This window comes from Notothenia coriiceps, unplaced genomic scaffold (genome assembly GCF_000735185.1).
Source record: "Notothenia coriiceps isolate Sejong01 unplaced genomic scaffold, NC01 NC01_scaffold00000339, whole genome shotgun sequence".
Taxonomy (NCBI): Eukaryota; Metazoa; Chordata; class Actinopteri; order Perciformes; family Nototheniidae; genus Notothenia; species Notothenia coriiceps.
Genome location: NW_011333040.1, coordinates 23,899,782 through 23,922,994, shown reverse-complemented (window position 1 = coordinate 23,922,994; position 23,213 = coordinate 23,899,782). Strand labels below are relative to the sequence as shown.

At 40.0% G+C, this 23,213-nt stretch overlaps 1 protein-coding gene across 3 annotated transcripts in view; it reads left to right on the top strand.

The window, feature by feature from the left end:
* Positions 1-22,673, top strand: part of pcdh17 (protocadherin 17) — a 53,266-nt gene extending 30,593 nt beyond the window's left edge. For all 3 annotated transcript variants that reach the window (XM_010775810.1, XM_010775802.1, XM_010775795.1), the window contains exon 5: positions 18,017-22,673. In XM_010775810.1, coding sequence (XP_010774112.1) covers positions 18,017-18,714 — 698 coding nt within the window. In that variant the 3' untranslated portion in view covers positions 18,715-22,673. The remainder of the gene's footprint in view (positions 1-18,016) is intronic.
* Positions 22,674-23,213: the final 540 nt, after the last annotated feature.

The following is a 23,213-nucleotide window of genomic DNA, read 5'->3' as shown; positions in this document are numbered from 1 at the left end:
ACCTACATTACACGCCAGAGTTTATGTTTTCACACCGGTGACCGTTAACTGCCAAAGTAAAAAAACTGTGAAACGTGTTCTAACACACATGTAAGAGAGATTCCCCAAAGCAACATCAGTTAATCAGTTTCATCCTCATGACAGACATGTCTATTCTCCTAGTTGTTCTCTTTTTAATCACATAAACAACAATCTTGTAGATGTGGTGTCTGTGCTAGAAATCTAATTAATAACTTTGTGTGGCTGAGCCCCATGGCTGTTCTTCCTGCATGTTTTTGTTGAACCTCTCATTGAAAAGCTTAGTTACATTTGTGATTACAGCACACTCACTTACAGTATGATGCTTCCCCTAGACCAGATTCAGAGAGTGGAGATGTTTACGCTGTTTTTACGCTTATGAGTGGTACCAAGTTAGCTTTTACTGAAAACAAGAAACTGGCTCAGAATCAGGCTTGTGCAGCCTCATGCTTGTGCCTTTGTTTCTGTTAAATACACACACTGACTGACACAAATAACTCCTATGAGTGATCCATGGCTGGTTTGTAAAAGGCTGAGCGGATGTGTGATATGCTGCTACAGTGCATTTACACTGTACTTGTTTATTGTTGCTTTGTTGCCGCTTCAAGAAAGGTGGTTGTGGGGTGTGTAGTGACAATGTTTCTAAGGGTTAAATGAAGGAGCACTCCTAATTTAAGTTAGTTTGTTGTCCCACTACCTCTCAAAGAGTATGTGTGACAGAGCAGCAGAAGAGCTGTTCCAGTGTCTGTTCTCAGTGGGTGAAACATGTTGTCCAGCACAGAAGTAGGGAGGATACTACGGAGCAGATTATAATGATACAGAACATCGTCACGTCCTGGACCAGAGCCACTCTGCGGCCATCTGTCCTCTTTCCATGGACAGCAGGGCGTGTATGTGTGTGCGTGTGTTTGTGTGTTTCTAGACATTAACCACACTCTAGCACGTATGTTTTTTAAGCCTTTTATGTTTCCAATGATTACTTTCAGTCATATACAGTACATTACCATTTTCATCTCAAATTTGATAGTTGTTTTTTAAAAAAGACTTTATAAAAATTACAACCTATAAGATGCCCAATGAACAGATGCACTCATTTAAATGAATGTCTTGGTTGATTAGAATTTGTCTTTGTTTTCAATGTTTAATATGCAAAATATTAGTAGATAGGTAGGAAAAAAACTGTCAAACTGTTGAATAAGTAGCAGCTTTATTGACCTGGCAGACGACAATGTGATATCAAATAACTTACACCTTTAGAATTTTTGTTTTTTATCTTTACGTGTCACTGCCATTTTCCAGTATTTTAATAATCACTATGAATTAGCAAAATGGTCGCCTCACTGCATATTTTCTGTATCTCAATATAATTCTATATAATTGACTATCTTCTATGCTCAGTATAAGTGGCATCTTGCTACTGACAATGTATACTTTGCTAACCTTGATCCAGTGGAGAAGGGCCATCTGTAAAATATTTAGTTGCATTAATATGTTTTCATATGAATTAACAAGGACACCCACAGTCAGATGATACCTCTTCTAAGGTTTGTGTTACATATTGCTTTGGTTTGATAAATATTGCGCCCATGGTGGCTAAAATGGAAACAGCAAAGTGGCAGATTGCTTCATCAATTTTACAATTTGGCCATTTACAAACAAGGGAAATTGTTCTGCTTTGAATATCTGAAAATGCAATGCCTGGTATACTGTAAGTCTCCTAGACAATGAATTTAGCACAACTCCTATTGAATCAGTAAGATACAAGTGAAGGGACGCTTTGTCCAGGCTGTTTCCTTTGCTCATGTGAATGAATATTTGTTGTGCCCTGGGGAATTGTTCCTCCATGTTACACTGCATCAGGAACCAGAGAGATAAATGGGCCTGGCCTGTCCAAGGCCTCAGGACTTGTCCTCTGCTCAACCATAACTAGTAATGGCCTTTCAGCCGCTGCCTGCAGTGCTAAAGATAATAGATTATTTGAAGAAGAGGAAATGCTAAAACAAAGATAGGGGATGTGGTTTATACAATTAAAGTGGATGGGATGATCAGAAAAAAGACACATTTGATTCATAATTTATTTGATATAGAGGAATAGTAGTTCATGTAGTAAATTCAAACTTAATTAAGGGAATGGAAAAAATACAAATCTAAAAAGAGGGACCTCAACAACTGAAGGGAAAACCGTGTCAAACAGTTCATGATAAATCAGATGATGAGAAGAAAGAGAGATCATGGATGGATGGATGGATGGAGGAAGAGGGGCGGGACAGCAGGCGGGCTCCATGGGAGATTGGCTTAAGTTTGCATGGTTCCGGGCTCCCTGCAGTCACTGAGCCACCAGTTCAAATTCAAAAGAGAAACCTGTCAACCTCAACACATGCCCTGCTTAGACAAGCTTGAACTTAGTCAAATATACAGATTCGCCACAGTGTTTGTACCAGTATGTTCCTGTCATTACGCCGACCCCTGCAGCTGCACTACATATGCGTTAAAGCATTTGCACCATAAATAGTACTCTGCTTCATCTGTGTGGATGGTAATACAAGCTAGCTGTATAAATTAATAAAATATCTCTGTGTGGCACTGTACCATACACTGTCTCATAAGGACAGAGATTGAGAGAGAGAATGTGTGCGTCTTAGGATAGAGACTGGGAGTGTTTTTCTCAGATAACCCCAGTTTGTTACTTTTTGATCCTGCTAAATTAAGATAAGGGGCTTGGTTAATTAAACTGTCACATGGCAATACCTTGAGGAATTGCGAGGCCAACACAGCTTTAATTGGGTGGCTGCTATTGTCCCTGCGCTACCTCCCATCCCTGGGAAGCAGCCCCATAGAGGGGAAAAATATTCACCCTCGTGGCTACTGGCAAAGGATGGAAGAGTTAAAAGTATGATGGACTTGAACATTTAAATGAAGAGAGGTGGGGCAAAGACAGAGTGATCTCATCTTAAATGTGTAAAAAATGAAGGAACCTTTCAAACCAAATAAAATGTAAGACACTAAATACATTTTAAACAGAACACGTGATGCCTATGGCGGCACAATGACAGGGTGAAAACAGGGTTAGACTTAGGATAAGAAGTGTTTAATTGCTGCTTCATTATGCACAAATGTTAGTTGTGTAATTTTCTGTACATTGCAGTAATCTCTGTGGTGCATTAGTTGCAAAGGCAGGTCTCCAAAGCCCCACGGACAATGTCAGCAAGCTTAGGATGCATCTGTAATTACCAGCAGCCAATTAACAGCTGACCGCACCATCCCACCTCAAACCACAGCAAAGATCTATTATGGAGATTTAGAAGGCTTGCAGTGTAAACAACTAAGTGTGATGGATCTTCATACAGAGCTTATGGTTATTTGTACCTCCGCTTTTGGTTTACTCACACACACACTTCATTGAAATTCAGACCACGGTGGGTTAGACGGTTGGATGTGTTGCTGATGTCTAGGTTTTTTCTGATACAGGGTTTTGAAGAGAAAAACACTCAACCTTTGTATTTAGCACTCAAACGTTAGCACCAGATTCACTCTTGTGTTTATGAAGTGAAGCAATACATTATTCAAGCTGAATTTGTTTTCCACCTATATACATACTTTCCAAAGCACCACACAATGCATGATACAGTATGTCGGCAGCTATATATCATTTAGTTTGAGAAAAATAAGCATTACTGAGATTATCATGAGATCTTAGTAACATTGAAAGGTTTGTACTGCCAAAGGAAGTATCCTCGATAGCATAGTGCACATTCTGGGGAGATATTTTGAAAACAGTTGCCCATCTGTCCTTGAAGGTGATCAAAATCTGCCTTGATTAACAAGTAGGAAATCTGGTTGATGGTCCCCTGTGCCTTCTCTCATCCCCTCCCAAGTGGGGATCAAGAGGATGAAGTTTGAGCCTAGGGGTAATCTAGTTCCCTAGATTGTGATAATGCTGCTCAGGATGATCATGTGGATGAAAGCTGGTCCTTGGTGTGCACATGGCTTTGTGTCTGTGCTTACGTATACTTGTGTGCCTGCATGCTGGTGCTCAAAAGAGAAGAGACAGACAATAGAACAAGTGAGTCAGTGAATTAGAAAAAACACATAAACAATGGAAAGTACACACTCTTTGTGTTTCCGTATCCAGGCAACCACATCAGGATTCAGGACTTATTGAACAGGTGATTGCCACCATTTTTATTTTTTCAGTTAAGAGCTGCTAAATTAGGGCCACCTGTAAAATGGGTTAAAATACAACTATTTCAAGTGACAATAGAATAAGCCAAATTCTACTCTGCACAGAAGCCTATTTTATTTGTCCAATATGATAACCATTTGCAGTGTGAAATTGAGTCAAAACATTTATATTGAGTGAACTTCCCCTAAATAACTGCAAGACTAAGCCTTGATTGTTTTTTGTTTTTTTCTTGCAACTCACAAACAGTTTGTGAAATGACAGTGAGCTTAAGCTCTGCTAAATCTCATTTTAGTTTTAAGTTCCCTGTTGTTCCGCGTGGTCTCTTCCCACCCTGATCCGTGTCTGGTGTTGGTGTCCAGCTGTTCCGTCAGCACGACAAGTGGTTCAGGAAACTCCCTCATTGTTCACTGACCAATCGCAAACACACCAGAATGCTGTCAACGAGCATTTTCCACCCAGTGGTTTGCATTTGCCTGCACCTGTGGTTTTAGCCCAGAGGGCAGAGGAGGCAGGAGGGGGGTGGCAGAATGGGGAGAGGCTGGGCATTGGGGTGGAAAGGCAGTCGGGGTTGGGATTAGGCTGTCTTTCTGTCTGTGGAGATTAAAAGAAATAGATTTCATTGTGAGTTCTCCCCATTTTGTCATGTTTTCCTCAAAATGCATCAGAGGACAGCTGAGCCTTACCTCCAAAATTTGCATTTTTGTAATTTGCATGAACTCATTGGAGCTCGGAGGCAACTTACGGTTGCTTGTGCACGTAAGCATGCATGCGCGTTAGTGTGTGTCTGGGAATGTGCTTTGTAATTTGACAAACAAATATGTGTGTGTGTGTGTGCCTGCATGCGTGTGTCCAAGCCCCTCTGGAGTCCATTAATCCCAAATCTAACAGACTTACTGCGGAGGCATCCTGTGATGTGTGCTGAATCTCTCTCTGGAATATTGGATTCTGCTTCCATAATATTCCCTTCCCTTTCTCTCATCAGGAATATGATGTTATGTTTTTTCCCCCCCATGATACCAGGATTTTCCACCGCGACAGGTGGTTGCCGTGTTATGAGTTTGTTTACAATTCAGGTGTGTTTTTACCAGTTCTCTGATCTGATCTGTAATGTTACATCTCTGAGCCCTTTTAATCCTATTCTTATCTTGTGTAAGCCTTCTAATCTTTGACCCTAATCTTAAACCACCACATAGAATGGGGTGGCGTGGATTGAGAAGAGTTGTTTTTCTCACCTTCAAATTCAATGCATACATTTGTCAGAGCGAGCGGGGGTCCTCTACCCATTGGGTTTTATTTTTTCACAAGCCGATACTCTAGGAATGTATTGTTATGCATTTCTATTTATTAGTGTTTTATTGCAGTGGCCGGGTCTTGAACCCTGCCTATGTTAAAGCCTTGTGCTCATACCCAACCAGTCTCATGAGTGAAACTGATGGAGAGCCAAATAAAGTATAAATTAGATAGTGAGATGGAAAAACGCATTTCTATTTGAAATGATTATCCCCCCTGACGGCCAGACTAATAGACCGTTATTGCATTTCCTTCAGTTTCTTTTAATCTAATCATACTTATAAACAACGAGTTAGAGTGTTAGTGTGTGTGCATGTTTATCCATTCAGAGACACAAGCAACCAGTGTCTAGACGGCAAACACCAATTTGGCTGGGGCACAGGGGAACATCAATGCTAAAGCAATGTTGCTGAAACACTAAGCATGTTCCTCAGTCTTTCATGGAGAGGAGATGGTAGTGACAGACAGACTGCAATAGGAGGAGGAGGAGGAGGAGGAGGTAGAGCAGAAATAGACGAGAGGTTGGCAGAGCTCACTGTGGCTAATACATCCAAAGTGTGTCAGTTAGCTCTCTCTAAATGTGTTAGGCCCCGGGGCTGAGAAAGCCAACACCATCGACTCAACCTACCTCTCTCCACCTTTCCACTTAGCCTCTGTTCAACACCCGCCAATATCCTTAGGGGAGCTACACTGCTGTTCATTGGCACGATTGATCAAATGCCTACATGTTAAAGTGTGCAGTTTTCTTATTGCACATATTAGTCTCATGAGTACACATGCTGAAGGATTAATATATAGTAGTGTTTTGCTATGCAGCATGGATGGTACATTTACAGGAGGTGAGCATTCACACTTCATTTCCAAACTCGGCAGATGAAGCACTAAGGCAAGCAATCCCATTTGAGGTAATGATACTGTGACTTCACGCAGTACTGGTGCCAGGTATCATACAAAGAAGAGAGTTCAGTGATTTTAACTTAACTATGCTTATATATTATTAGTAGAAGACAGTGTATATCTTTAATTCAGCCAAGAAAACAATTAACATACCCCTTTATTTCCCAACAACATGCATATTTTGTATTGTATTGTATTTGGATTTACACACAGATAATACACATAGTCAAAATGCCTGACATTTAGCTCCGTGCGTAGAAGATGTTTAGGAAAATATTTGCACACAATAGTAAACAGGCTTAGTCTATAAGATAAGATATCATGGTGTCAACACACAAACGTAAATATGTCTGTTGAAAACATGATTCCTGATATTTTCTTTGTCTGAAACAGTTTACGTAACTCCAAGTCAGCACCAGCATTGGCCAATCATTAGACTCAAGTGTCAAGCCTCATGACATTTTCCACCTACCTACCCTGTGTTTATTGAGTTTGACCTGCTCCAGCCAAGAGTGCCGCTAGTGGCAGCTATTTGTCAAATAAGCATTACTTACTATTTTTTGCATGTTCTTGATGGAGTTATATATTCTCAGTCAGAGATGAACTGAATTCCATGTACAAAAGCTGATCGCTAAAAATAATCATGGCCATTTGATACCACATACATCTATAGCAATATGAACTACTGTATACTGTGAGGGCTGGGTATCAGAGTGATGGTTCTGTTAAGAGAGAAAGCAGAAGCAGTTTCCCTAATCCTACTAAAGCAGTGCACATGGGAATGATTACTTGCACAAAGCCATGACACCCTGAGTTGTATAAATCCCTTTTGTTCAAAAGAGAGCGACAAACAGAACCGCAGACAGAGAGGGAGAAAGACAATAAAAGAAAGTGATTTAATTCAGCAAATGTGACAGGATTGTGTGATGTCTTGTGGATCTTGTTATTGTATGGATCGTCTGAATGACGTCTCCACAATCCTGACAGTGTTAATCCTTGTTGTTTTAGGCCAGTTATCAGGACAGGGCCACCGCGTCTCTTTTGCGCTAAGTCGGTTAGAGAAGACAATAAGGTTTGAGTTCCTCAAATGTATAGTGTTGAAAATAGCAACAGAAGTAGTATGGTTGGAATGTGAAATAAATGTTTTGGAGTGAAGCACTTCAAAAGACCCTCTGTGAATTAGCAACAAAAGGTTTCCCTTCATTCTTCTCTTAATAGGCTGTTTTAAACCTGTTTTCTCCTTGGATAGAAACAGGATTTCTGTAATGAGCCAGTGAGTCATAGATTTTCTTTTTCAGATTTCCTGCCCCCTTCTCTCTCTTTCTTTCTCTCTTTCTCCTTCCCTCCCTCTTTTCTTTCCCTTTCTCATCCTCATTATTGCGCTCACTGTCTCCCTAAATGGGCCAAGGCAACTTTTGTTGCCGTCTACCGGGGAAGGAAGTAGATTAAGGCTATTAACACACAGAAGGATGCTGATCATCCTTTCTAGTCTCTGGTCTCATGTCTAGTCCATACTGTGCTCGGTTAACAACATCCTTTAAACATGGCGTTTTTGTATTCTAGGTGTGTATATGTGTGTGGAAGTGTTGTTTGACTGAAACAGCTCATTTTATTTCTGCAAGTACCCAAATACCCTTTAAGGGTGTCACGCAGCGACCAAGCAGCACAAATAAAAGAATGAACTTCCATTCACATCTGCAAACAGTAAGTAGTAGTGAGTATAAACAAAGCATGGTGCAGGCATGCTGTGTCTGTTTATGTTGCTTATTAGTGAACATGCTGCGATGCACACACCATAAAGCCAAGACACACATGCATGCTATATTTAGATGATGAACTGCTCTAAAACCAGGCTAAAGAGGGAAGCAATAAACAAAGAAACAGGGAAAAGAAGTAAGGCGGTCCAGAAGCATCCCCTGTCACGGTGCAATCCCCCATGTCCTAATTACACAGGCTTAGAGGGAACGGAGGATTAGCCACTGATTCACCACGCTGCTCGCCTCATCTTCTAATAAGTCCTCTCCTTGTCTCCTGGCCACCCTTTGTGCCACCCATACATGTCTTTCTTCAGGTAAAAGGAGCATGATGCTATTGACTTGTGGCTTTCTGTGTCCCTTTGTTCTTTCTTGCTAACCTGTCTGCCTAAGCCAAAAACATCTAATCCCATTTTGGAGTAGGCTGTGTGGCAGGCTTGTTTTGCTTTATGCTTAAAACTTGGACATTGGGTATTGTTTACATCAGTAATAGGATCACATTCTCATTTGGACATGCTTTAAGCTAAATGTACCATCAGCAATATGTCTTTAGTTAGGTGAATACAGGGAGTACATATTGTTTTTCAGGACAATCACTTTTTCTTTTAAATCATGCACTCACAACTGGAGAACGCTATCACCTAAATTCTGCTTTCACACAGTATCCTACCATATTTGCTATGTCACTTCAATTGCATACAGAGGCTACTTCTGATGTAAAGGGGTTGGGACAACATCTTTTTAATAATTGTGTGTGGCCTATTTATGTAAATGCATAGTCAAATAAACAATGTCTTCTAACATTGAAGCCTTCTATAACAATATGTTGAGAGATCATCGAAAAATAATTAGTAAGGGTTTAAATCAGGGGTGTCAAACTCAAGGCCCGGGGGCCAAATCCGGCCCGCGACATCATTTTATGTGGCCCCACAAGAGCTTAGAAGAACATAATATGTTTATTATACGGTTACATGCCGCTTTACAGAAGCACATTGCCCATAAACTACATGTCCCACAATGCACCTGAAATTAGACTTTTTTTCTCGGAATGTTTTACTTTTTTTTTCAGAATGTTACTTATTTTTTCAAAATGTCACTCTTTTATTCTTTTTTTTCAGAATTTGGCTTTTCTTTTTAAATCATTTTGTGACATGCACACTGAAGAGACTTCCAATTGTTTGCCCTAGACTTCTGCTTTCAGACGTAGTTAATTATGCAGTTATTACCCTATCCGATAATAATCCAATGCAGAGCCAATAATGTCATATAATACATTATTTGATATACATAAAATATTTATATATTTATTCTTAGATAGTCAGACATAGATATGGTAAGAGTGCATTGTAGCTGACGATTATACATGGCACTCATACAGTTATTGTATGTATACATTGCTAAACTATATACATATACGGTACATTGTTCCTCCATGTTATAGCTTTTCCATGTTAAGTGTCTGATAGGTATAAATAGATTGATTTTAACAGGAATGATGTAAGGCCTGGTCCTCTCAGACATCTATATCTAATGGGTTGCCTGTGGCTGCTCTGCTGCAATTGCTCCACCATTAGAACACTTAAGGAGTGAGAGAAAAAGGGGTTGAAGAGCGAGCTAAGCCAGAGGAAATGTGAATTATACAAGGTCTTTGGTGGCAGGTTCGGAAAGAGGCTCAGGTTATATGATTGGCTGAAGCAAGTCTCCATGTTAGTTGTGTATTCTGTCTCCAGCAATGCAAGCAACTCAATAAAGAACACTTAAAACTTGTGTTGAAGAGGCTGCACCAACACAGCAGTGGGAATTTTCTGAAAGCGCTGTCACACGTCACAGATGTGGTTATAGATAAACATTGGTTTCACTGTTCTCAGCGCTTTTTGGCCTTGGATCGGTTCCCATCCCATGGCCGTTCAAACTGTTTGTTTAGGTTGCTGGATTTTCTAGTCCGAGGTCTGATTGTCAACAGATAAAACGATGAGAATCCCCCCCCAACCCCTCCTTTTTTTTGGTTTGGATACTTATCTCATCACAAACCTTCACTTAATAAAAGCATCCACAAGTTTTGCTTATTGAGATTAAAGCAGGCATCAAACAGATACATTATGTAGGGAAAACATGTAATATAACGAAAATCTATTTTACATATTCTTCATTAAAAACCACCCATATTCCCTCAAGATGCATGACATAGACAATGGCAAAGTCTAAGTGCACTATATATACTGTGCTCTTCAGACGCACACAGGTAAACCCACAAACAAACATGTAACAGCCTTTATAAAACCAGATAGGTCACTTGGAATCTAATTTGTGTTTATAATGACCACATTGTGCGTTTTAGGGCCCTCATAGCTGCTTTTTTTGAAAGGTGAAGTGTAGTTTGAGAACATCAACAAGGCTGCCCAGATGCCCCTCATCTCTCAGCCCACAGACCCTGTGTGTCCTCCACAGCACACAGCTCTGCTTGCTCATCATTGATTAGGCTTTGTGTGTTTGTTTTTGTTTGAATATAAGCTTATGCTCCTCTTCCTCCTCCTCTTGGGTTTTTATCCCTCTCTCTCCAATGCTTAAATACTCTCTCCTCGGGGTGTTCTTTTGAACAACTTAGCTCTGCATTAGCTGACGGAGAGGCCTGCAGTTTGTGAGGGAACGCCTGAAGAGAGGACGTGTTTGATCCTGAGATACATGTCCTTGATTCAGGCCCGGCAGTGCAAGCCACCGGGCACCCCCACTGCTCCTGCAAAGCTTTCCCTGCTATGCATTGGTATTCTCTTGCCTCCCACTGTGATAAAAGCTATTACACTGGAGAGGAGTATCCTTCTCATAGTGCTGAGCCACCTACTGCAAAAAGCAATCCACACCTATTCCCTCAACACACAGCACAGTCATTATATAACTTAAAATCTATAATTTAACGCTAAACAGAACAGTTTTAATTTGGAAACGGATAAAATATTCCAGTTAATTATATTGTTTGTGCGATGTAGTGCCGTGGATAAGCTAAAAGTGAAAATAAGGTTAAAATGTATTTAAAAACGCACTTTACTCCAATTAACACTTGAAATCACACCATGACCATCACAATATTTACTGTTGTTTATAGATTTCCAGCTGAGCAGTAGGCCAGCATAACATGAAGATTACGGATCAAACTATGTTGAAAACCCCAAACAGCATTAGCATGGAAATACCATTTCATTGCCACCTCTTGATATAATGTTGACAAAACAGACTTGCTAACTGTGGAGAAGAACCTGCTTCCCAGCCGCGCTCTGCTCGAGAATCATAACAATATCAGATTCAGTAACACACTGGAGTAATGTTCTCATTTTCACAACAGCAATGCTGCGTAAAAAGAAATGTATATCAAAAAAGCTTGCTCTATAGCTGAAGTGATCACAATATAGCATGTGGACTTATTTTGGTCTGTGTCAGGGTAACATCTAATTTCCAGTAGAATAAGAGAGCAGAGTTTCATGATTAAATAGCAGTTATTTTGAAGTAATTCCCAGAATTTAAAATAAGTCAATTTCTGAAACTGATTTCTTAGAAAAATGTCTTTTCACTCGGACAAGACGTTTCTTTGTCAGACTGGCAACCTGAGAAGTCATATATTTACTAAACATTAGGCCCAGTCAGAGTAAAGATTATCTCATCTCTGCAGTTCAAATATTTAGTCAACTTGATTGGCTGAGAATGCAGGGAGAGGGGGGTTGCATGTATCAGCTGGGCTGTAGAATGCAGTAGGCAAGGAGATTAAAAACACAATAACACACTCGCATGCACACACAAACACACACTGTGAGCTCCCTCAGGTGAACAGGTGCAGTCATGGTCTGTCACAGATGCTCTGCGCAATTCGTCAGCTGCCTTTCCTCCTGTCCACCTTGGGTGGGTTGGGGATATTAATCACAACACAACATCGACACACAAGTGCACACACACATTATCTCAGATCATTCTACCTATTCACCTACAGTAGACTACTTTAGGAGCTCATAGGTCTGTCTAATGACTAGCCAGGTGTGCATGATGGTAACATTATTTACCAACACTGCAATGGACGCTAAATCGTTATGTGTTTGTACGTTCCTGCTCAATCTTTAGTTTTTTTGGACTTACTGAACACTACCTCACTAGTAAAGCAGCAAGTTCTGTGTCCAGCTCGCGGTTTTCTAGCAGTAGCCTCGGTGTGAGTACAACTCTCTCTTGGTTTCTCTCTCCCTTCCACCACAGGAACTACAGTGTGTGACAGAGGGACATTAATCACAGGGCTGGGTAATAAAGCGAGGAGGGATGGGCATGTAGGGCCAGGGGGGCAGGTGTCTGGGGGGAGAAAAGGCTGTTTAGGGAAATCACACTCTGCTTTATGATACACACTGATACACCTGCAAATTGTTACACTCGCAGGTTTAGGTGCACATCCGTCACACATCATACTGAAAGCTTCAACCCTTAAAGTTTGAAAATGTTAGTCGAGGAGGAGGAAAAGAACAAGTCAGGATCCAAAAATGGTGACCAGTTTGTTTTTAATTACCTGAGAGAAGTCCTTCTTGCTGATCGATTGTTTTATTTTATATAATGGTACCAATAACTCATGATATATAACATTGATACAAATGTGGCTGCTTATATATGGTAACTATACTTAAATCACAGTAACACACATTTTCTAGTGGAAGCCTAGGCTTGACTTTATTAAGTTTTGTTTTTCCTTTGGCACTCCTCTTCAACCCCCTTGGGTTATTGGAGTTTTTTTAATATCAACCTCATTCCAACTTGACATTTTACAGTGGACAATAGGTTGCACATCATATCTAGTGGAGTTGTGATGGCGGATATTGTGTGTTTGTGTGCATTTGCATGGGTCTTTTCAAGGAGTATTGGAAAAAGGAAGCTTGAAAACTTAAATTACCAATAATAAATCCATCAACTTCATGTACACAACATGTGCTCCGTGATCTGGATTCTAAAGATCAAACCATTCTACTAACAGAAATCCGAGAGGAAAAGTTAGCGAATCTGAATTTGTACACAAAACAAAAAAAAGAAAGGATATAGCTGTACAATAACTATTTACTGCCATGGTTTCAGATTCTAAACAGGACATACGTACATATGCAATTTCAAAGCACGACAAATGCAGTTTTATGTTCTTTCATCATCGCCTTCTTCTGTTTTGAAAACAGTGGGCAGCCATTATACACTAAAAGTAAGATGCTCCAATCTGTTTTTTAATGGAATGCTTTATTGAATTTATTCATTCAAATTATTCAATTTTTTTCTGCAAGAAGTGCCTCTTAAAGTGTCCTAGTCACTTTCAAGAGAAACATGTAAGGGACAGATTTCTGCATTTTATATAAGGCACCTGATTGGTTCAGACCGTAATAACAAATCGTTCTATTCGCTCTCACTGACCTATCTCACCACAGTTGCTGTTGCGTGGCACAGCAGTATTTGATGTTGACAAATACAGGGTGTCCGCGGGGTCTTAAAAAGTATTAAAAGTTGATGAATAAATTTAGCGAAAATTAAGGCTATTAAAAAGTATTAAACAGCATTTTCCATTTTGTAGCTTGTTTTCAATAAGTATGTCAATTGTCCAAAGAGGTTGTATTCTACAGTCTGACTGAATGTAATTATTGCGTAGGTGTGTAGTGTGATTCTGTGTAGTTTATTTATGGCATCCCGTTGGATTTGACGTCATCTGAACAGGACATCGCACGCTCAATGCTTGATAGCGCGCGAAGGTCCGTTTACGCCGGTTGTTAAACAACATCGTTATGGGGAAATGCAAGTCTGCGTCCAAATGGTTGGAAGATAAGGAGGAAGGACAATCATTACTGTATATAGAAAATGTGTCGCCAATGTAACCGGTTAAAACTCGAAGTGGCAATGAGGTCTTAAAATGTATGGCAAAGGTCTTAAAAAAGGTCTTAAAAGGTATTCATTTGACTTGCATATACCCTGAAATAACACAGTGTAGACGGATCATGTTGTTCTTCCACTTGTTTTGCAATGTTGCTAAATTAAAGGGTTTTCTGACTTAGTAAAGATTCCTTTGACACTTTGTGTCCTTTTGCAAATCTCACATATTTCTTAGAGCAGCTTTGCTATTTTAATGTGTTTCATGTGTTCTTAGCATTAAGGATAACTGGCAGCTACGTGGCTGTCCTATCTTAACTCATTGTTACCCAGTCTTGCTTTTTTGCCCTAAAGCAAGGCAATTAACCCTGCCAAGGGTAGTAAGATAGCTCCGGCTGCTCGTGGTTAGGAAAGATATCACAAGTACAAAAGAGTGTGTGAAGTTAATTAAACTTTTTGGTTTCCAATAGAGGTGTAATAAATATCTGATCTCAATCAGGGATTCGGGTCAAGCGTCTACAATAGAGCAGCAAAGATACATGCATTGACTGTTTCTCTATCCTGACCGGGCATTGATGAGCGTTTCAGTGACAGTTTCTGTGTAACTTAACCTGAATCTTGTTTCTCCTGTTGTCTCTTAGATATATATATTTGTGCACGCTTTATACCGAGTAATCATAGAATTCTTGCTGCATATCAATGCGGTAGCCTCCTTTTTTCCTCCTTTGTTCAAGTTTGGTTCAGTGCCAGTCTAGAGAATATGTTCTGTCCTTTTAGAGCCTTGTCTGTTAGATGAGATTTGCGAACAATGAAACAAAACAAAAAACAATGGTATGCCTGTTGTAAACACAGATTAATATATTGAGGTCCAAGTGAACAAATAGGAATACTAATTTAGTCTGATATGAAAGCAATGATGTTGCAAAGAAAAAAAAAATACACACTGGATACTAACATAATGTAAAAGTGAGTAGGTGAAAGTAAGTCCTTTACAGATAGTGGAGCTAATAAAGTTAGTTGATATGATAATATCATTATTATTATATTAAGTGATTTATTGCATATAATAAAGCTGATTATATGTGTGCTTTATCTTTATATCATATCAAATCATTGACTGAGAGGTGAATTGAATTGTGACAAATGATTGCACGTCTAAGGGTATCCATCAGTGTAATTTATCTTGGGCCATGTAAAGAGCTGGGAAAGAAACTGGAGACCGAGCACGCTCCTGGTAGCCAAATCACTACATGCAAATGTGTCCTTGGTGGAGGCTCCCATTGCCATTTCCAGAGAGCTGGTAGAGCCATGGCAAAAATTGAGGGAGGGCAAAAGAGAGAGAGGAAGGGAGGGAGGGAGGGAGGGAGATGGATGTCACCCTTGCTCTCATATGTCATATTGTTAACCATAGATATGAGGAGAACGCCTCAAGGTTGAACGTGCAGCTGAGACATAAATAATCTATCAGAGGTTTCCTCCAACTAAATAGAGGGAAATATGTCTGCATGGATTATTTATGGTTTAATATGCACTCGGTGAATGGACAATCACCTCTGAGAGCATGAAGACATTGTAGGGGCCAAGTTAATTGTGTGTGTCTGGAAATGCATGCAAGCTAGGTGTGTGAAAGGCAGTGGTTGTCGAGCTGTTAAGCTTGGTTACACAAAGGGTCTATATTTTGTGGCTTGATGATGGATTACAATAACGGCATGTTACTGTTGCAAAGTGTATTCAGGTTTGTTTTATTTATGTACAAGTTTTTGTCCGTATCATCGATCTTTTGTGCTTTGACATGTTGTTTGTATTTTCTCTCTTAAATCTCGAGCCACTCGTGTGTGAACGCAGGCACACACACGCAAATGCTTCTCACTTCGTGCAGATGAATTCTTTCATCCCACACCACTTAAATGGAGTCCATCTCAAAGTGGTCTGGTCTCCGCTTTCCAGCTCACCTTATTTCCTCTTCAGATGACTGCCTCGACATGGGAAATGTCAGGCTCTCATTGCCAGCACTGTGTGGCTTCTTCAAACATTTGTGAAGTGTTAAGCTCATCGCTTCAGCTTAGTGTGGCAGTCTCCCAGGAATCTGGGCTGCTGACCCGCAACACAGCAAAGACAGCCCACCAAAATGCACTCAAGCACATCCACTCTGCCTGCTCATTTGCGTCAATGAAAGATTGTATTAGTCCGAGGTTTATGGTTTTCACGGCAGCACACTCACCATACTGTAAAGATCCATGCATCACATAATGGGGTTGATGGGGTGGCTTTACAGCTCTAAACAGTCATGTTGTTTTTTCTCATTTAGTTGAGAATGACAGTGGATAACTAAGAATTACTAAGCCTAACGACTCTTAGACGTTACCTTTATATGAATCCTAATGGGATATTTTCAAGCTAGCATTAACATATCCTATAGAAGTCCACCTCTTGACTTTGGTTTCAGATTTCTTACAGGAAGACACATTACACATAATACAAAACCCACATTCAATATATGTGGAGAAAGACTCATCATAGGTATTCAAGGTAAATCATCAACATTTAGTAGGGGAGGTGAAACGTGACTTGCTGAAATGGAATGGATCTAATTGCTAAATTTAAGGCGACGTTTTAGCTCAAATATTGTTATTTTCCACTTGTGCTATGGACCATTGGGCTATACAAACATCAACAATGCCAATGAAGCTCCAATGAATAGACTTCCCTAATTCCTCATAACAAAGAAAACTGCCTCAGTTATATAGCAGTTTGTTTATTTTAGCAAACAAACAATTGTTGCAATGCAAAGAGAAATCGGTAGTGTGGTTTCTGTCTGCAGTCTTCTGGTTTGGCTCCACAAACAGAGATGCACATATCTCAAAACCAATATGCAAATTGATGTTGCATTTCTTTAGAAATCTGTTCAAGCAACATTCAGATTTTACTTGAGATTTTACTTTGCAGTCTTGGGTTTTAAAAACCTGTAATGTGTTAGGGCCACTCTTCTTTAACCTATATAAGGATTTTGGAAAGCAGCATACTGAAATGTGTCAAGTATAATTTGCAAATCATCTGTTTGCGTGGCCACAGCATTGCAAAACATTATACACAGTGTTTAATAACGGTACACCAGTTAGTTGTAACTGACTACTCACTGTACATAACAATATCTAATGTGTCAATGAAACAAGTGACTAGTCACACCAATTTCATTTGTACCGTCCCTGTTAAGACCGCATTTCTTTGTGTTCTGTTGGTTTCATCACACCCGGCCAATGGAAAAAATCCATTTATGGGACAACAGATGCTCCATTTCTTTTCTCTATTTTTCACTTCACGCCCAAGAGGGGAAAAAAATGGGCTCGTCTTTTATTATTATAATTTTTTTAACCAAGTTCTGGATCTGTTTGACTCAGGCATGAACACTCCCATAATCAGCCAGAGTGTGCATCCCTCTGAATAGAGATGAAAGAGGAGAGAACACACTCAAACGTATACACTCCAGCGCATGCACATAACAACAACAAGGAGCACACAAATAAACAGGCACAAACACACAGGCAGGAAGCACAAGCCATTTGGCACAGCCTCTCTGTCTAGGGAGGGCTTCAAAGCCCACTGACATGAATTTATGATAACGGCACTATGCCTTTGCCAAACCTCAACTGTTGTTGTTTTTCTCTCGCTCCCTCCCCAACCCTTCTATATGCTCTGCCATCCCCTTGATCAGAGCTTTGGAAAATGCCAGCAGGTGTCCCCCAGTCCCTTGGAAAGATGTGTGCACATGAGCACGCAAACATGTGTGTTTGGAATAGGACATCCTTAGCTGACTCTTTCCTCATTATATTTGGTTTGACTAACTAACTAACTAACCCTAACCCTCCTCTTAACTTTGGCCCTTTGTACAGTTTAGTCTCATGATCGTTCTATGATTATATAACCCTAATGTTTTTCTTGATTTCTACGCACAATTCTAACATAAACATCACTTTGTTCTTCTTCCATCCTCTTCCCTTTCTTCTGTCTGCAGATGAGGACTGTGTGAATTGTACAGAAGAGTGCCGGGTACTGGGCCATTCGGACCGTTGCTGGATGCCCCAGTTCCCCGCTGGAGGAAACCAGGCCGAGGGAGTCGACTACCGCAACAATATGTTCGTGCCGGCAGGGATGGAGACTGTGCCTGAGGCAGAGACCTACGAGACTGTCAACCCCAATGGCAAGAAGACGTTCTGTACATTTGGAAAAGAAAGGCGTGACCACACCATCCTAGTGGCCAACGTTAAGCCCTACTTGAAGGCAAAACGCGCCCTAAGTCCACTGCTCCAAGAGGTACCCTCAGCCTCTGGTAGTCCTACCAAGAGCTGCTCAACCATGTCTCCCTGCAATTCAGTCAAAAGCCCAGCTGACGGAGCTGAAGGCAAACCTCCCCCTGCCACCTGCTCAGGCCATTACGGGCCTCCTGATGGTCAGTACCTGTCACCAACAAAACAAAGCAGAGACCAGGGGGTCTACCCACCATTGCCTCCCATGGACCCAGTGGCCAAGGTGCTTGCAGAAGCCCGCTCTAGGATCAGCCAAGAGGCAACAGGGGAAATGGAGTGTGTGCTGGAGCAGGTGGAGCCTGACGCAAGCCGTGACAGAATGGACGCTGACCAGGTGGTCAGAGACATCGACAAACTATTGCAGGACTGCAGAGGAAGTGAGGCCACAGGCACACTCAGGAAGTGACACAAAGGACTGCAACAAAATATGTATGAAGGTAGAGAGAGGAATATACTGCTATTTCAAAAACTCTCATGCCAAAACTGTCACCAAAACAAATCAAAAAGGTTAATGGGCTCTTATCATAGGAGCTCTTTTCTCTGTATTGGTTGTTGAAAATACTGACACTTAACAGACAATGGGAACATTTATTCATTTGGCACCCGTTTTGGGGCTAAGATTGCTACCAACAAAAAGGAACTGGGTAACATCTGAATTCTGATGAATTTATAAACTCTTTTTGTTTTGGATTCTTAAGCAAAATGCAGAGACTTATGCCTCTGGCACCTCGCAAGCTATTATCTAAGTGCCCACCAGCTCATATGTGTGTTGTTCATGGTCTCTTGTGAAATCCTACATATCTAAGTGTGTGTAGGTGGATTTCTGTTATGTATATTGGCCATAGAAACGGAATGAAAAAAAAGGACTATTTATGGTCAGACATGACAATCGATGCGGAAACAGTGAAAGAAATTCTGATCCATTTGGGACAGTGAAAGGCCGAAATACACAAAACAACCTTATCTTTCTTGACTTTAATATAGGTGTTTAGTGTCTGATGGATCCTGTATTTGAACATGAAGATATTGGTTAATCAGGTGTGTGATCACAGTCGTCAGTTAAGGACTTGGGGACGAGGGGCTTAATTGCTACGCTGAAGGAGAATTATTAACAGTGTAACCATGTTTCACCTGTCATTGTAGTCACATGTGTAAGCTGTGTCTGTCTCACGCCTCTATTTAAACATTCATGTTGCTCACTGGTGTAGTTGCATGCACCAATTTACACACATCTTACACATGTACACTACACTATGCGCATACACATGCACATGCACTGATGACCCTACAAACACATACACACTAATGCTTACACACAACTGGCCATCTGTGTAATTGTCTTATACATGAACATCATCAGCTTTCTGTCCCTTGTGTACAGTGATTTATCATGTGTGTGACTATGCCTTAAGGCAATCACAAGTTGTATAAAAAGGGACATTTTTTCCTTAACTGTGAAAAGATGATATCTATATGATCATATAGATAACTAAATGTATGAATCCATGTATAGTGTCCAAATATTAACAAAATATTTATACATTTTATAAGAAAAAAAAGGAAATGAGGAATCTCAGCAAAAAGTGTCCTTGAGTTAGGGTCAAGTGAGGGGTATCAACTCAAAGAACTGCAAAGGACACTGCCATTGTTTCGAAGACAAATATCCAAAAATAAAAATAAACAAGAAAATGTCCCTTCACATTATCACTATACATAATATCATTATATGTGTAAATGTACCCAATTTAGATGTGTTTACATCAAAACATATTTTTATTGATTTTCCTGCAATTTCTGTGCATTTGAGCCAAATTGTTATGTGTACAAAAGCTATATTGTGTATTTTATTAAATTAATATATAGTTGTGTTGCAATATACATGGGCTTATATTGTATTTGGCAAACGTTGCCTTAGTAGCTGTCGAACTCTGTGAGTTTGCTTTAGTTTGGGTTTTTCGTTGATGTTTTGTTTCCTCTCTATTCTGCGTCTTTGCAGGCTGGCTTCAGTGCTTTTGAGATGTCGCCTCTTTTTACCCGACGGTCCAGTTGGATCAAAATTAATAACTGTTGAAAGCTTAATGAGCCAGCTGATAAAGAATACAATTCAAACCAACAACAAAAAGCAACAACCACAAGATAACAGTTTAAATATTTTTACTGAGCAGATTTTTACAGGGCAGCTATTTTCTTTAACAATAACTAGTATGCGTATCTTGTGTTCATTATGTTTTTACTTTCTTTCCAAAAAAGAAACCTGCCATATGGAAAGTGGAGTGGTTTCCTTGGTGATCATAAAACTGCCTTACTGTCTCTGCGGAGAGCTTGTTGTATCTGTGGAGCTTGTGACTGCTTATAAAGCCCTGGTCAACCAGAATGTGCATTTTCTATGAAGGACCAAAAGAGGTTCTTTTTCAGCAGTCTGTGTTGTTTATGTATGTACTCCTTCTCGATACATGTTAGAATTCTCATACTTTGCAGAGAAACTTGACATCTGAAATTCTATCTGAAGTTACTTTGGATTTGATGTCTTAGCTGTTTAGGTACACGGTTTATATAACCAAGTGTCTTCACATTCAGGCTTTCTTAAAAAAATGATACAGACATTTATTTTTGAAAATTTTGGCACATTTCGGCCACTCTCTGAAATAAGGGAGGTGCTTTTTCTAATATACTCTGATAGTAGAATAAGCAGAACAGTAGGCTATTAGACTATGTGTGTTTTGGGAAATATGACCACCTTCACCAAATCTATGTAAGATGAAGCTGTGAGAGGGAACAGTGACTTGCGTTCATAAGGCTCCTGATGTGTTTAATGTAAAGACAGATATAAGACATGTTATCCTCCACCCATATCACTTATGACTATTTTTGTATTTCTGTTCCTACTTCTATTTCTTAATCGAGTTACATGTTTGGACATCCTCCTATCATTTTGCCATTTTTCTGTCTCTTTTGTGTACTTGTTATCTTCTTTCACTATTCATTTGCTTACTTTCCTTGTCTTCAGCTGTTTGCTTTCTCGCCTCTGAGAGCAAAGCAACTGTAAGCTCTTCTCCTCTCTTTTTTCTGTGAAGGTTTTGGTTTTGGAGATGGCAGAGGCTGTTTTTAGAGAGGGCTCGGAAGATTTGACAGAGGAGAAAATTATGTATGGTTATTTTTAAATTAGATTTTATTTGTAATCTCTCGCAAGTATCTGGATAAATCAAGCAAGCCTGACATTCACATTATAAAAACATTTAAAAAATGTGCCGTTAAAAATGTGCACTGCAACTGTGATGTTGACAAAAATACACGTTACACGTGTGCGCAATCACACAGCACGATACACACAGACAGGCACCTCAGCAGCACACTGCCTTCAATTAAAATGCATAGGCCCTTAAAGGTAAGATGAAGGCTGAAAGAGAGGGCAAATCACTACCCAGACTAATGTGAAACACCTGCCTTCATGCTTTCTTTTCTTTTCAGCCCATTGTTCTCAGTCCTCATGCTGGATCAAGCAGTTTATACCTGTGCTTGATTCGCTTCCATGGCCCTTATTGTTTGACAAAACAATTCATTTTTTCTTATTTTATTTCTTTAACCTGTGTCCTATAGCTTCAATTTTCACTCACACAGAATCTAGATTGCTGTGGTCTCTTTTTTATTTGGACATTAAATTAAAGTGAGGGGTCACCCCACAACTTGTCTGTTGCTCTGCCTGCTAGAAACAGTCACTGTCATACATCATGCACATTTAAGTACTGTCCCCTCGAATGGTGTTCCCCTTGGCCTGGCCCCAGTCTGTACACTCACAAACTGAGCTAGGTCAAGTGGATGGAAGGTATTCTTTAAAGCCATGGCCCCTATCTCAGGCTATATTCTGTCTTTTAAAGCAGAGGCTGCTGTTGCTGAGGTCTACACATAGTTTGAGATTGAGCAAGGCCTCTCATTGTTTAATTACACACTGTTGGCGCCATACACTGTTGGCAGTGCATTACTCAAATCTGGAGTGGGTTGTTTTTGCCCACTTGAGACTTGTGGTCTTATTGAGTGATTAAGACAGGGCCTTGTTGAATGTGGCTAACCGCCTCTGGACTCACTGATGCCGGTGCACCAGTCAACCACTGCTTCACACATGTAGTGACAACATGCCATTTTGGTTAGTTAAAACAAGCACCCAATGTTTGTCAGTGTTGTTCCCTCACCCCCAAGCCCACACAGATAGCATAGGGCTCCACGCTACGATGGGCAACTGGTGAAAAGACCAGAGACATTCATTTGTATGGATTACTTCAACTGCTATTGTCTAAAGGCTGTGTTTATTGTGATCTATCTGAAAAAAAAATACATGAAAAGATCAAATAAAAAAGCAATTACTAATAATGTTTGCTCTTGTCCTTGTATGAGTTTGTTAAAGAATTGCTAGTCATGGCTTTGATTTAATTTCTCTCCTCAAGAGATAACCTCGATCACCCGATATTTTTGTTCTCTCGAGTATACCAGGCCTTGTCAAATAGAATTTCAATGTTTACTTACATAGTGCCAGCTTAGGTAAGATAACAAATTATTGAAATTGGCTTTTCCAATTGCATTTTTCGGTTTTAAATGCTCATATGCATTCAGCTCCTACCCAAGCCTACACACTTAAAATGTTGCTTCTGGAAAATGATCCTTTATTCATTAAATTAGTTCACATTTTCGACACACAAAATATATTACATATACTGTTTTATTTGTTTTTCTTCTAATTGCTCGGAGGCAAATCAATTTGGTGCTTGAAATGGTGTGTACTAATGCTTCTCAGATAAGATGTTGCACTCTAACCGTCAGCTAGATTTTCATTCAGAGGCCAATTTGAAGTCTTTTCAACACTACGCTGTGGTAAGAGAGATGTACTTTATGCGTTCCATTTACTAAGTGAAA